The 16025-nt window shown below is 37.1% G+C and overlaps 1 protein-coding gene across 3 annotated transcripts in view; it reads left to right on the forward strand.

The window, feature by feature from the left end:
• Positions 1-16025, forward strand: part of LOC148835071 (attractin-like protein 1) — a 416291-nt gene that overhangs the window by 45018 nt on the left and 355248 nt on the right. For all 3 annotated transcript variants that reach the window (XM_088917388.1, XM_088917389.1, XM_088917390.1), the window contains exons 2-3: positions 15065-15148; positions 15552-15665. In XM_088917388.1, the coding sequence (XP_088773514.1) occupies positions 15065-15148; positions 15552-15665 (198 nt within the window). The remainder of the gene's footprint in view (positions 1-15064; positions 15149-15551; positions 15666-16025) is intronic.

Raw genomic sequence — 16025 nt, forward strand, 5'->3', positions numbered from 1 at the left:
ATTGAAAATGATTTTTTTTACTCTATTATAGTTATTATATGTATAGTATTTTTTTAAAAAAATCTGTGGTTTCACCACAGATAAGAGAGGTCACTGAGTTTTAATGGCAGGGTGTAACATACTGGCATAGCAGGGAAGTGAATAAAATGACAAATGTGAAAAGAATTTGGCAGAATTGTTAAATCTTTCAAGGTCTCCCTGGAGGTCCTTTTTGTTGAGTCAGACTAGTTCTTTCCATACTGAGAGTTAGTGTCAGGGTTCACAAAGTAATTGGTGTTTTTCTCATACAAAACCAAATTTATAATAATAATTGCTTACATTTATATAGCGGTTTTTCTGGACACTCCACTCCACTTTCTGGGGACTCCCCTCCACCACCACCAATGTGCAGCATCCACCTGGATGATGCGACGGCAGCCATAGTGCACCAGAATGCTCACCACACATCAGCTATCAGTGGGGAGGAGAGCAGAGTAATGTAGCCAATTCGTAGAGCCAAATGTAGCCAATTAGGAGCCCATGATTGGTAAGGGTAATTGGGAAATTTGGCCAGGACGCCGGGGTTACACGCCCTGGGATTTTTAATGACCACAGAGAGTCAGGACATCGGTTTTACGTCTCATCCGAAAGACGGCGCCTGCTTACAGTATAATGTCCCTGTCACTATACTGGGGCATTAGGACCCACAAGGACCGCAGGGTGAGCGCCCCCTGCTGGCCCCACTAACACCTCTTCCAGCAGCAACCTTAGTTTTTCCCAGGAGGTCTCCCATCCAGGTACTGACCAGGCTCACACCCACTTAGCTTCAGTGGGTTGCCAGTTGTGAGTTGCAGGGTGATATGGCTGCTGGATATTTTACTATTGTTAACTTATTTTCAGGTAGTTGTAAACATTTTTTCCGCTGTTAAATCCTGGCTGCGCTTAGCTGCCTCTAGTCTCTATCGTGTTTGTGGGTTTGTTTAGTAACCAGTGATGTGAGTGTGAATCCTCAAAATTGAGGATAAACAAGCAGAACAAGCGTGTACATGAGAGAGTGATGACTTCATGGCTGAACTTGCTTTCTTCTTAAAAAAAAAAGAGGGGTAACTTAAAACTGTCATTGGGTCACAGACTCGTTCTCTCAATAAATGTTCTCGTTGATCTCTGAATTTGAGAAGGCACATGTCTGTTTTATGTTCTTTTTATAAAACAGTTCCTTATTAGATTATGTGAAACAGCCACCTTTGTCTGCTCTGCAGTGTTGGCGCTTAATTAAATGCTAACTGGATCTATATGACAGTCGGTGTACCTGGTCATAAAAAGCCCTTGATCCTCTCCAGATGTTTTGTCTGATGCTGATAAGACATAACCATGGAGGATAGAGGTGATTTAAATTAGTCATAAATCACAATTTCTGGTAATTACATGTTTTGCTGAAAAATGCATTTTAAGTCTAGACTGTGGGTAATTGCTGATTCAGGTAGACTATTTTTTTTACTAGTCTGAAGTCCTATCTGTTGCAAATCACATAAAGCTGTTTTATTTTTATCTTTTTTAAATGCACTGACTGCATTGGCATTGCTTTTAATGTAGATCAGTCAGTACTTGCATAACAAACAGTATTACTGGCTCTTGATGTGATTGTAGTCATCATTAAATGGTAGCTCTGATTTATGTAAGAAGCCTGTCATATTTGAGTTGCTCAGACATCCAAAAGTAATTAAAACACATTTGGATGACTTACCTGTTATGGGATTGAGGACCATGAGTTACTGAGTATAGAACGCCCTAGACTACTGTATATAAAGATCAGAAACGTTGAGTTCGGTCTTCCATGCAAGTGTGTGGAAATAAATCATGCCATAATATAACTAATTTTCTGAGTACTTCAGAAAAAGAGTTTTTGTTGGTCATCAATTTGGGAAGAGTTACAAAACCATTTCTAATGATTTGGTGCTCCACCAATCCACTGTCAGACATATATTCTACAAATGGAGGAAGATCAAGACCGTAGTTTTTTTTTCCCAGGAATGGCTGTCCAACCAAATCCAAAACCAAGAAAAAACTGTACAGTTATTAACAAACTTACAACGAACCTCAGAGTAACATCCAAAGAACTGCAGGCCACTCTCATGTTGGCTAATGTGGCTGTTCATGACTCAACTATTAGAAAATGACAGTATGGTGTTCATAGTAAGATAGCAAGAAAAAAGTCACTCCTCTTTATCAAGAACATTGCTGCCCATCTTAATTTTTGTCAAAGAAAGCACAGATGATCCACAGGGCTTCTGGGACAATGTTCTCTGCACAGACGAGTTAAAGGTAGAACTCTTTGGCATCGCTGAGAAATGTTGTGTACGTTGAAAGCCCAACTGCTTTTGAACAGAAGAACATAATTTCTGACTATCAAACATGGTGGTGAGAATGTGATGGTTTGGGGCTGCTTTGCTACCTCAGGACCTGGACATACCATCATTGACACAACCATGAATTCTGGATTGTATCAGGCAATTCTTTAGGAGAATGTCAGGCCATTCCTCCATGATCTGAACTGAAGCTGAGCGGTAAATGGATTTTTCAGCAAGAATCCTAAACTAAGAAGCAGATCTACAAAAGATTCTTCTGCATAAGAAGAAATGCCATGTTTTACGTTGACCTAATCAAAGTGCGGACCAAAACCCAATTGAAATGTTGTGCAAGGAGCTGAAAATAGCTGTCCCTGCATGGCAGTCCTCAAATGTCATAGAGATGAAGGAGTCCTGTAAGGAGGAATGGGTCAAAATTCCTCAAAACTGATGGATCAGTGGTAACTGGAAATGTTTTGTTGCAGTCATTTCTGCTCGTGGGAGAGCCACTAGTTATTGAATCTAAAGTGTCACATATTTTGTCTCACATGGATATTGAGTGTTGTATCCTTTGAGGATCGATAAATGTTGAAAGAGCATCATGTTTTAATTTGTTTCTTTAGGTTAACTTTACTATATGGATCTAATGACATTTTAGGTTCCAAATATGTAAAAACCTTAAAGGGTTCATAAAAGTTTTCTGAGCCCTGTAGTTGTGTGTATACAAACTAAAAGGCTATTCACTGATAGTTTTAGTAGTAGTCAATAGGGGATTTCCTTTAATGCTTTTTTTTATCAGGCTGTGCGTCAGATCTTTTCATGTAGTGAGACACGACTGAAGGGAGACCCAGGGTCTACAGGAAGTAAGGAATGTAGAACAGCATACAGGAAAGGAAAGACTCAATAGAGTCATTGAGATGGTAGAAAAACAGTGTGGGCTTTGTACAGTAAAAAATCCTTTAATCGCTAAGCTAGTTTTGTCACAGATTGTCATGGGTTATATACGCAAAACTAGTCTGTGACTTTTAGAAAAATTTTAGATTGTAACTGCTATTCAGAGAATTTGCAAAACTATTTTACTTACTGAATCTAAAAACTTTTATGTTTTGGCGTTTTTTTTCCATCAAACATGGTATCTTCATTTTTTTTTCCTTGTTTTAAAACTTTATTGCCGGTTGTAATACAGTTTTGGTCAGTGTGTCACCACAATGGCAGGAGAAGAGGACCCTACACATCTTTTTTTGTTCCACAAGTGCATTTTCAAATAAAATGAAAGGACACATAAATGGCGTCATGTTTCTTGTGAAAAGTTTTTTTTAGGAAAGCCGGTATTTCTTACTCGTAACTATGTTAAGCAAATTAATTCCTCCAGGTATGCATTACACTAGATTTGCTATGCTCTAGAGATCATACTGTGTTTGTGGGAGTGTCTGGATTTAGTTTTGTGGGAAAGTGAGAGAGCACCACCATTGAAAGTGGAGAAGCACAGAACAAATGGAGCTGTTGATAATGAGATATTGGACCAAAATTCTTATGAAACTACCTTTTATTGCAACTTCACATGCATTGTAACCACCTGGTGTTGTGTATCTGATTTTACCACACCAAGTGCTGGAGGTAGTAGCACCTACAGTACTAATTAAGTGAAGTCAGGAGAAATAGTGTGCAATACAAGCTATGCGATGTGCTCTCTCTTTGTGTCTTTTAGTTGTCGGCACCAGTTTTGAGAGTACTTCAGATGGAGTTTTGTGGTATGAAATGCCTGACATTTAGAAAAAAAGACAAATCACAAACCTTTAAGTGAAAGAACAGAATTACTTTGCCCAGCAAGTGTCATAACACATTCTTATCCTCCCTGGAGAGGAAACAGAACTGGAGTCATGCTGAACTGAAGATTGCATGTGTGATAAATTGGAAACAGCAAGTGGTACACGTATAGCATATGGTCTGCCTCATGAATGTATGAATGGAGTAGATTCTGCTAAAGGTAGTAACTCGTTTTGTGCTGTAACTTGTCTTTTTTAATAAGCTTATGGTTTAAAGGTTCACACTGACTGGGAGCCCTGCCTTGTTTCCTTTTAAGTGTTTCTTCAGATGTTTTTTTTCCCCAATTGTCGTCTTTGATATTATTAATCTTTTGCTTTATTTTCAGTCTGTTTTTTACCAGTTATGATAATGAGGAAGCTCTTGGGCTCCCTGAATGACCTTTGCTCAATTTTATGAAGGTTTTCTTCTTTAAAGATTGTCTAAAAAAATCTATTTTTTATAGCATTACACTTAATTCTAAAATGTGGATTAAGAGTCTTGCCTATAATAAGAGGGATTAAAGATGAGTAAGTAGGATATATCATTTTATTTCATACAATATATTTTATATTGTATATTTATATACAAAATTTATAGTGAGGGTGTATTGCCTAGTTATAATATATATGGTCAATTCCAGTGGAAGTTTTTTTTTCTTAGCTGGTTAACTATTGTATTGCATTTCCCACGATGGATGTCTGCTGGTTTCCCGTCACTGACGGTATTCTCAAAAGACTAAGACAAATTTAGGTCATGCTGCTCACCAACCCAAGGACCACATTTTCCCAAGTGGCGGAATGCAATTGGCAAAATGCTGTTGGGTTGGGTTGGGGATTAGTCAGGCCTGTGACTAAGTGGGCATCTGCAAGCATGCTGTGACGTCAGTGAGAATGTGTCAAAAGCTGAATGGTTCTGCTGGCAGATGGTAAGGAGTAGCATGATTACGTCTTCTTCAGCGTGTATGGGGATCATAGAAATGGCAATTCCAAATTAGATGGATAATATATACCAGATATTATATGCCTAATTGGTATGTAATAAGTTTTCAATGTTTTTAAATGGAGAAAAAAATGAATTTCTGGCCACAGTCAGCAGGGAAACAAGCCTGTTTTAATGACTCATGAAAACACATAGCTTGGAAATTAAATTGGAAGTATCATGGTAAATACGAGCAACAACAAATTTAACAAGTTCTTTGCTCAAGTTCATTTTTGATTGATGCCAGTTTACTTAAAGCATGTATAACAGACTTTCTCTTTTACCCATAAATTAAATTTTACATTCACACCGAACATTTTTGTTTCTGTTTTCTCTCCTTTCAATTTCTTTTTTCACCCTTTACACTTTTCATGATATTCTCAAGCTCTGCCTGCATGGACTCATCCCCCTCAAGGCCCTTTTCTGAGCCAGCAGTGGAGACAAGCCGGACTTTCACACTGTACCATCCAGGCAGCGCATACCCCCCCCCCAACTCTTATTCTGCTGGAGTCAAGGCTGTGTTTCCTGCTTTCCAGTTCACATCCACCCAGCAGTCAGGTGCTGGACAGGTAGCCCCTCCCTGTCTTCTTATGTCAGAGCTGAGGGTTCTTTAGGCTGCGTCTCCTGCTCTCTGGTTTGACAGCTACGCTTGAACATTTCACATGAACTCTTTTCCCGATAATCCCACCGTTCTTGCCAACAACACCTGTACTCACTGTCTCAGTCCCACAATAAACTGACAGAATTTGTTAACATTCGCTTCTCCTTCTCCCTATCCTCGAGCGTAACCATACAAGCAGGGAATGATTTCTCTGACAGGGAACATTAGGGAACACACTCCACACTCTCAACTTCACCGCGTGTCGGGTGCTGGATCTACAGGCGTATCCCCTTACCGTGGTCTGTCGCTTCACACGGACAGGGACTCCCTCTGGAATCCTAGCTCTCACGCATTCAGCTGGTTTTTGCTTTCAGTGTTTTGTGGTCTAAATAGGCTGCTGTAAATTAGGTGTTTTCATGACTCATGGCTGCAAACCAACCCCCAGCTGCTGTGAACTCCCAGGCCAGTACCAGGCCTATTGGGCTTTTTTTATAGAATACCTTCATTTGGATTACATTTTATATGGAAAATGAGCAGCATCGGCATGGAGTATGGTGGATAAACACAAATGTAAAATGAAGCAGGATAAACATTTAGAGGCATCAGGTCCAGTAGCTTGTCCTTGTATTTTGTAGAGAACCTTCTGCATTTGCCTGTGCAGAAGTCTAATGTTTGTATTGCAGACAGTGGAAGTGTTGTGAATGTTTTGAATGGTTTCCTACTTTTTTGGCACACATTCATTTTAATATGGCCAGTGCTGTATTTTTGTAATCCAGGCAGTAGTTTATCTGGATTTGTGGATGCTTTATTTTGAATGTTTTCATGCGCATCACCAAACAAACATAGGATTCAGCATTGCCTTTAACACTGTCTCTGGAGAGAGACTTGCTGACACCTGCTATGGTTCAGTACAGTGCTAACATGTTTGCAACTGCGGAGCCTAAGGAATTGAATAAGATTAACATACCAGATACCCATGGATTTCAATATGGGAACTGTATGTAAATCACCTTGCTGGTAACACTCAAAACAGACATTTAGACAAGAAGCAAGCTAAAAACTCTGTTTTATAGGCATCTCAAAATAATCTTTTATACACAGTATTAAATCAATATATGTTAAATATTACACATACGCAGATTTTGTCACTTGAAATGTCTTATCCTTAATTGAATGATAGTATACCTTTGGAAGGAGCATAACTAATATGATTATTCTGTATGTATTTTTTTAATGCATATATTTGTAGGAGATATTTCCGTACATACAAAAGGTTTGTGATGTACAGTAGTTTTTAAGCCTCTGGTACTTGTCCTGTGTTGTTGGTTGGACTGCAGTTTTATATGTGATATGATTCCTGTCACTCAGTCATTCTTAGAAGGAAGGTTTGTGACTTTGCATTAAGTTTTTTGGAATTAATTTTGCAATGAAGTAATGCAATGTTGAAAGGTTGGTTCTAGATGGTCTTAAATGACCATCATATTTTAAATATAATTTTAGAGTATTTTAATGTTGCATGTAAAATCAAGAAACCTGATTGATAATTAAGTTGTTTTTTGGCCATTTGGTAGACCTCTGCAGTGAAACATTATTAAATATTCATTGATACTTTGTAAATAATTTAAACATCTGACTGCTCTTTCACTGTTCAGTTTCCTGCCATGCCTTCTTTGTTCTTATCAATATTCCAGATGAAATGGCCTATTTGTGGGAAGGTTTTTTTTCTTCATTTTGGCATTTGGCATTTTGATGTTTGCTTTGTGTGTATACAATAGGCTGCTTTTACTGTAAGAGTAATATAGGATTGACTAACCTCTGATTAAAGGAAAAATATCTAGAAATAATATTAATTTGTAATTTTTAGCCCCTAAGAGAGATAGATAGTAAATTTGGTTTGTATCACTGCATCATTTTGATTTGCCTTTTAAAAAAAACATTCACTATTTTTAGATTATTAATATAATATTTATACAGTCTTAATAATACAATAATATTAATACAAATGCTTTTGCACTTTTGAATTGAATGTTTTGAATTCAGCACAGTTTAGAAACCGTGTAAAGGTATTGTGAGAAGCTTTGTTTACAATGTAAAATATCATACACCTGAAAAGTATAATTTCAATTCAATTTTTTCATGATTAGTATTATTGTTTGTGTTGCAGTTTGCTGGTATTCAGGATTTTCTGTTAAATGTGTTGTGGTTGTCAGAAATTAACTGTGTAATGAGCAATTATCTAGCTGTTATTGAAGAAAAAATAAACATAAATTCCTTGCTTCACGGTTGTCTCCGATGTGGTTATAAAGCATTCCGCTTGAATATTTGCAAGAACCCTATTATGAATAAAAATAACAAATGAGAATTAAGATCAGTAACAATGGTAATTTCAAGAATCCTGGTTTTCAAGTGCAGTAGCAAATTCTGAAAGCCACCTTCATTTTTGCTTTGTATTCAGGCCGAAGAACTGATTTTTCTCCATGGTATATGGCGAGAATAAAAATACACACATTGTTTAACTGAAGGAAATGCGTGGATTTCCTCCAAGATGAAGTGAGTTGTCAGTGGGAGATCAATATCCTGAAAGTATTCTCTAAAATCGAAGCCTGCTCTATTTTAATAAACTGTAACGTGATCTATTATTCAGTGGACTGGGTTATGAAAAATGCAGGGACTGCACAACCAGTTCAGGAAAATATAAAAGTTGTCACTGTGTTCTTTTTAGTATCTCGCTAAACATGTATTTAAGTGAACAAGTAAAGGTTTATTCCATGCTGAAAACAGAAGAAAGTAAGCAACATTTTGGCTGTGGAGCCTTCTTTGGGTGTGAGAAAGAGAGGAAAGTTGGCAGCTAATATACCATGGGAGAACAAAAGCCAGGAGTGGAGAGGAGATGGGAGCATTAGAGAAGCAGAGTGGGCACTCAGTTGGTTTGAAGTTAAGAGAGGTGAGGAGAGGTGTGAAGTCGAAACCTGCAAATGAATCGAAAGGATTAGAAGGAATCGAGTCTGTCGTTGAGAGGGGGTGGTGGTGGTGTGATCCTAGTTTCAGGATAAATTTGGTTTTGGATGACTTTCTGCAATAGGAGTCGAGAAACCCTTCTTTGAGAATGCAGAAGGGGAGAGATCAGTGTGATCATGGCCGTTATGTATTTAAGTGGAAATGTCTACAGTTTGTTAGCCATTACTCCTTATTTAAGGTCGGCACTAAGGTCGGTAAGAAATCTGGAAAGTCGTAAAGCTGTGTAATCGAGTTGGTATGACATTTTTGCATTTCTGCTGAGCTATGAAATTAACCTAATCAAATAATTGTAGTCAAAGCACTGGCACCGTTTCAAATGTAGATCTGTATAATTCATGTATATTGTAAGCGCATGATCACATTTGGCTTAATACTCTGATAACATTGTCCCTTGTTGAGTGCAGAGTTGTTGTTGCTTATCTTTTCTACTTCTGTGCCTTATTGGATAGATTTTTGAGAAATTATCCTACCAAGGAAAGAGAGGACTTTGTAGATTTTAAATCAGGAGTAGCATTTATTTAATGATGTAAAGACACATTGTTGTTAATGTGTTATGTGCACATATTCCTGAATTTCATCATTATGGGCCAACACAAAGATTAGGAAATCTATAAAATTTCTTGACTTTTTTTAGGATACACATTGTGTTATTACCTACTACTTACTTTGATCTTCAGTCTTTGAATCCTTTTGGAAACATAATGCATATGTTTATAAAGATTAGGAAAATACATGAGTTTAAGATGTGGTGTTCATACCTAAGAAAGAAATCCAAGTTGTCAGCTTCTTACCAAAGTTTGTTGTTTGCAAGAAAGGCCAGAATTGCACAAAAATGACTCAGTAGCTGTTGCACACTCTGTAGAGAATAAAAGGCTTTCTGTCTATTGGTGTGTTGATTTAGTCTTAAACAGTTTATAAAACAAAACACTGAGCACATTCTTGGACCTGATTTGTTTGCATAATAGGAGGGAAAGGAAGCCAATTGACACTGTGACAGACATTTCCTTGAAAAAAAAAATTGAGATGGGTGCTGCACTGCAGTTGTCCTTGTTCAGCTGATAACACTGGGAAAGGCCCCTTCACTGGGTTGTGGGCTGAGGCAGTGAGTGCTGTAAATGAACTGTGTGTGTGGTCTCTGCTGGTCATAAAAATGAAATAAGTGGCATAGACAAACGTTCACCTACTTTTGGACCAAAGCCTGCTTTTAGTACACTTCAGACTTAAGAGTTCAGTCCACAAAAATGTTTTTGCCCATCATATGTTTTTTTTTCTTTATGATTAAGCCTTGAAATTTCCTGTGCTGACTGTTGACGACAATTTATATGAGGGAAGGTGTGGATGAAGACTAAGCATGTTTATCTGGATAATAATCTAAATCATTATTCATATTAAAGTTGGAATAAAGCCCATCTATCCTCTTATCTGAATATCGCAGCTATTTCTACATAGCAATTCTTTGATCTTTGTGGACTATCATTAATCATTAAGGAGGTGTATCATTTACAGTGCTCCTGCTCACTGTAATCAGTTACAGTGTTCCTGACTCTGCAGTTATCTGAATTTTTACAAAATGCACTTAAGTCCCATAGAGAGAGTTTACCCACAGCTTCATGGCTTCCTTCATGACTAGGAATGGTTGTGTTTGTTCTGTGGAAGACATTACTGCACAGTTGCTGTTGGCTGTAATGTATTTTTAAAACATTATTGATCGATTATTAGTTAGATCAATTATCAGCCAAATGCCCCCAAACAAATTGCTTTTTTGGATGGCTCTTCATTAAAAGGTCTCTGTAAGATGATGGCATGAACCAAAGACATGTTCCTGGGGTTTGCAAACACAATAGCGAGACTTGAGCTAATTATACTGTTCCGCTCTTCAATGGGATGTATATAGGCCTTGGGATCAGAACAGTTTTCACAGTGCTGTGAAACTAAAGCCAATTATCCTGTAGACAAGGTACAGTACTTAGTCTGTGCTGAATAAAATCTAAAGGATCATCAGTTTTCAGAACCCCTTGATCTGATAAGCTTTCATGTGTCTTTTTTTGTTTTTTATAATGATTGGGCAATTTAATGTCTAACCTACAGAGTTCGTCTAACCACAGCAAATGTAAAATGTGTGAGAAGGTAAAAGAAGAACTCAGCCATCCTACTTGCCCTTCAATTCTGCAGGAAAATATCTGGGGCCTTTTTAATCTTTAATTAAGCAAGAATACAAATTTTCTAGTTAGATTATATTGCAATTTGTAATTTTTTGTAGTTAAAATATACTGTCAGCTTTATTGAAGTCTTAAAATTGAAAATTATACTCATTTCTTTAATGAAGCATTCAGTAGCTCCCCTGTTTCATATAAATGACAGGTTTCATTAATTTTGAGTAAATTCAAGAGGGAGGGATTGAGAAAAAAGACAATGTTTAGTTTTCTAACACGTTTTTTGCTGGGCCACACATTTCAAATCATTTTTATTCATTGGCAATTTAAACATCTTGAAAATATTGAAGTAGACCTCTGGAGTTTGCTTCAAAGGGTAGGGTACTAGACCGTTAGTTCATACTGGTGTTACTGCCTTTGTTGCCAACTCAGTTCATTATTTTCAAAAGGGTAATTTTGGTGTCTTACAAAAGCCACAAGGATGTTCTCTTTTTTTATCCCACCCCTATATGTTTGTGATAAAGAAGTCTTCCCCTGCCCCACCCCCATCCCCCACAGTTTAGGCTGGGGAAAAAGTCAGAAAAATAGAATTCAACTATGTGTGCAAGTGACAGAAATGAGTGAGGGAATTGTATCTACAATGCTTCATGAATTAATTTGGCACAGCTGTAAGAGTCATGGAACAGAAGGGAAGTCAAACAGAAAAGATGCTAGTTCCAGCAAAGATTTAAAAGCTGCCTTGTCTTTCTGTGGGTGGGTGCATTATTTCCGATTGAGTTCTTTTACAACAATTGCTGTGAAAGAATGCGTTGACCTGTCTATTGAAGTAATTTAAGTTATTTTTAATGCTTTGTAGGAAGTTTAATCATAAAAGACATTAGGTCTGAATGTGTGATGTCTTGTGTATAGCCATTTCATTCATCATCAGGTGAAGGCACGTACTGCTGTCACTTCTGTGTGTGAATTCCAGCTTTAGGCCAACCAGTAGAACCTACAGCTGGATGAATTTAAACCTTAAAATCATCCGCCAAGCACAGATGACAAAACAAAATCAAAGCACCAAGTTAGAACTTTTCCATTGCCTGTTTGACAGAAGTTTTGATTTTATCTAGACTGTACATTCAATAATATTTTATTAAATGAACCAAATCGAATTTAAAGAAAAATAATTTAAAAATGGTTACCCCTTCTGCCCCCAATAAATAGCGTGATGATAAAATATATCCTTTTGTTTTGACGTAATTTTTATGTCTCCTGTTTACAATATTAGTCAGTGTTGAAATAAAGCAAGTGAATTAAGAATGGAATGAAAAAGAACTATATTGTTAAATATGTTCAGGTGGGTAGCTGCGTCAGCATGCATAGTCTGCGAAAGAACAAGTAATTGGTTCACACCTGAAGAAGGCTTCACAGCCGAAACATTGTTTTCTTTCTTCTCTTTTCACCATATTGTTAAATATGTTAACATGAAGGCTTCACAGTACTGCAGATACAGTCCAGTTGCTTACGTTCCTCAGTGACTTAAAGGATTACTGTGTGCCATTAATATGAAACCCTACTTTCAGTTGCTGTGTTTTATTCAAAGTTGTGCTGTAGCTTTATAGCAGTTGAACTTCACCTAAATAAAAGCACTAGGTAATATGGCCAGCAGCCATATCACCATGCAACTCCCAACTGGCAATCCACCATAGCGACGGGGACACTATACTGTAAACAGGCGCCGTCCTTCAGATGAGACGTAAAACAAAGGTCCTGACTCTCTATGGTCATTAAATATCCCAGGGTGTTTCTCGAAAAGAGTATGTGTGTAACTCCAGCGTCCTGGCCAAATTTCCCATTGGCCTTTTCCAATCATGGCCTCCTAATAATCCCCATCTGTGAATTGGCTTCATTACCCTGCTCTCCTCCCCACTGGTAGCTGATGTGTGGTGAGCGTTCTGGTGCACTATGGCTGCCGTCCACCATCCATGTGGGTGCTGCACATTGATGGTGGTGGAGGGGATCCCCATTACTTCTAAAGCGCTTTGAGTGGAGTGTCCAGAAAAGTGCTATATAAGTGTAAGCAATTATCATTGTTTCTATTACTTATAGGAATAAAACTGTGCCCTGTAGTCTTATGATACACGTACTTTATAAAAATTACTTCTGTTTTTCTAATACTTATCTGCATGCAGCTCAGATATTACTGTAAACTGGAAATGTATAAAAAAAGGCAACACAAACTTGGAGACAAGCATCCAGAATGACTATTTGGTCTTGTATTGCAGAATTCAGAAATGCTTGAGAAAGTGTATTCATTTTCAATTAGATTGGAGTACAAATTTGTTGTTGTAAAGTGTACTACTACTAAATTTGCTACAAAGTGAACAAAGTCTAAGAAGCAGCCAGCACTTGTGATACAATTAGTGTCTACAAGTCTGAAAAATGACCAGATACAGTACATGCTATAACTCTAAATTGTGAAGTTGTGTGTACATGTAAGAAAAATGTAAAGCATAAATGCATATACAGTAGCCTGGCACAGAAATAGAAAGTGCTCAGTGGGAAAAAGATACAAGTGTGGTGGTAGATTTGTCACTGTCAGTATCAGGGCAATTCTCTTAAGCAAGAAAAAAAGCAAAAAGTGCCTAGATAGTGGGGAAAAAAGTAGAACACAAATCAAGAAAGGTTATAGTGTGTTACTGAGAGAGACTGTATCTGGAATATTGTGTACATGGGTTCTACATTACAAGAAGGCTATAGAAGCTGCAGAGAAAGTTCAAAGAAGAACACCAAGACATATTCTAGAACTTAAAGTGATGAGCTCAGAGGATGTTGAAAAAACATCTAAAAAATGTCTTTTCATGGAAATGTTTGATTTCAGGAAGGTTTTCAAAATTATAAAGGGAATTAATAAGATGGACCCAGTAGATATTTCAACATTTAAAACTTGGCTACTGGTATGTGAAAAAGCAAAACTGAACCTTTTCTTCCATCCAGAATTGTCTTAGAATAAATAAAACAGAGAATAAATCACAATGCTTTGGAGAGGCAGGGACTCAGGAAGCTGTCCAAACTAAACTGTGAACAAATCAGTGTATTTGAAAATTTCAACCTTTAATGGGCTGACTGACCTGTACTTGCAAAACAATATTTTCTTGTATATCTTTAAATTACTTATAATACCAGCATGTGGGCTGGTTAGAAGGTATGCATGGGTTATGATAAGTTATTATTTCCAGTTGAAGTATTACATGCCTTATAATAGTCTCTACTGTAGCAGAATTCACTGATGCTGCTTTTGTTGTGCTACCTTGGGGAAAATTGCTCTTGGCGATAAACCATATCTTTGTTTTGTGGCTTTGCTTCAGACATGTAGCAGTTTTACACTAGGTCCGTATTCTGGTTCTCCCTTACTGATCTCTAAATAAAGGAATTTAGTATATAGCAGATGGGATGTACTGTAGGAATGTATTTTCTGTTCAGATGTCTTTTGAATACGCTAATGCAGCTCCAACTGTTACTTCATCTAATGAACTCTTATTGTACAAAGTTTGCAAGAAAAAAAATGAAATCTAGCAAGGCCTTAAAATGGAAAATACCTATTACAATTTTTGTAGAACAGGTGTGACAATAATTTTAGAGTACAATTTCCAAGTGTTGTCCTAGCTCAGCTTTGTTTAAGTTCTGAAATGTAATGAAATCAGGCTAAAAAGCAGCTAAGGTGGCAGCAAGGGACTATTGACAGATATTTTGCTTGATGAAGTTGAAGAGTGTGGATTATGACTTTCTGTACCTCAAAGCCCTGAATTGTCAAAGATGTGTCAATGTGCTGACTGTTTTTGTCATGTACACAGCAGGTCCCATCTGCTTTGTGTGCAGTGTTTTGTTTTAATGATACTGCAAGTACCTTGCCTTGTTACCTGTCTAAAAAACATTGCTCTTGATCTGCGTTTCACTAAGGCCTGAAACCTGTATCTTAAATCTTAGAATCTGCTTTTCCCCAACCTGTCATAACGTGGAACAGTGGGCTGTAAAGCTGGACAACAGTGTTCTCGTGCAATTCGTTTCTCTTTTCTTGTGAAAATGTTTATTATTTTTGTCTTTCTGAACAGTCTCCATTGTAAAAAAAAAAAAAAGATATATTCCATACATTGTAAAATCAAAAGTAAAGTATTAGCATTGTCCCTTTCTGTCTTTTTCAGGTTAACTGAGCCATCGGGTTATCTAACAGATGGACCGATCAATTATAAATACAAAACAAAGTGTACCTGGCTGATTGAGGGGTAGTAAGTATTGTCTTAAATTTAGAAATTATCCCTGTAGGAAAGCAAAAAATGTAAATATTGCTTCTAGCAATTTGTTGAATGGAAAAATCTGTTGGTGTTACCTTTTGGATATATTTTGCACAAACCAGAATTGTGAGTTAGTAAACAAAGTGCTCTTGTAGATGAAATAATTACAACTATTTTTGAATTCATTGAAGCTATGATTCAGTATGGATCAATGTGTTTAATATGCACAGGGCATACAGCACATAAAAGTGCTTGTAAGTTCTAGTGTAATGTACTGTAACATTAAATGCTTATGGTGAGGATAAAATCAACAGTATGTTTTTGTTCTGTGTACTATAAGAAGATTTAAGTAAGCCATTTGACTTTCACTAATTTCTCTTTATTTTGCCATTTTCAGTCCAAATGCTGTTCTAAGGTTACGGTTTAACCATTTTGCTACAGAATGTAGCTGGGACCACATGTATGTATATGATGGGGATTCTATATATGCGCCTTTGATAGCAGTGTTTAGGTAAGTATGACTGTTTTAATTATATTACTGTGAATTGTTCTATCTACAAAGTGAGATATTTAATGTACGTATTCCAGCTTAACTCTTTTTGATGTTATCTTTCTCCAGGTCTTTCTGCTGCTCTCAGTGCAAACAAAGCTCTTTTTAGTATGTGCTTGACTGTGGCAGCTGTTTGGTTCTCTCTTCCACAGCTGGTGATGATGTGTAGTAGTCATCTTAGTGTTGCACTGAGTACTATGGAGTCATTAGAGACGGGTGTTATTAAATGATTCTGTACTATTTCAGTCCCTCAACTTGATAGAAATTTACATCTAAAATTTCTACAAGTGGCTCACTTGGTTAACTTCATGTTTCACCACT

The sequence above is a fragment of the Atractosteus spatula genome, chromosome 5 (assembly GCF_055471065.1).
Source record: "Atractosteus spatula isolate fAtrSpa1 chromosome 5, fAtrSpa1.hap1, whole genome shotgun sequence".
Taxonomy (NCBI): Eukaryota; Metazoa; Chordata; class Actinopteri; order Semionotiformes; family Lepisosteidae; genus Atractosteus; species Atractosteus spatula.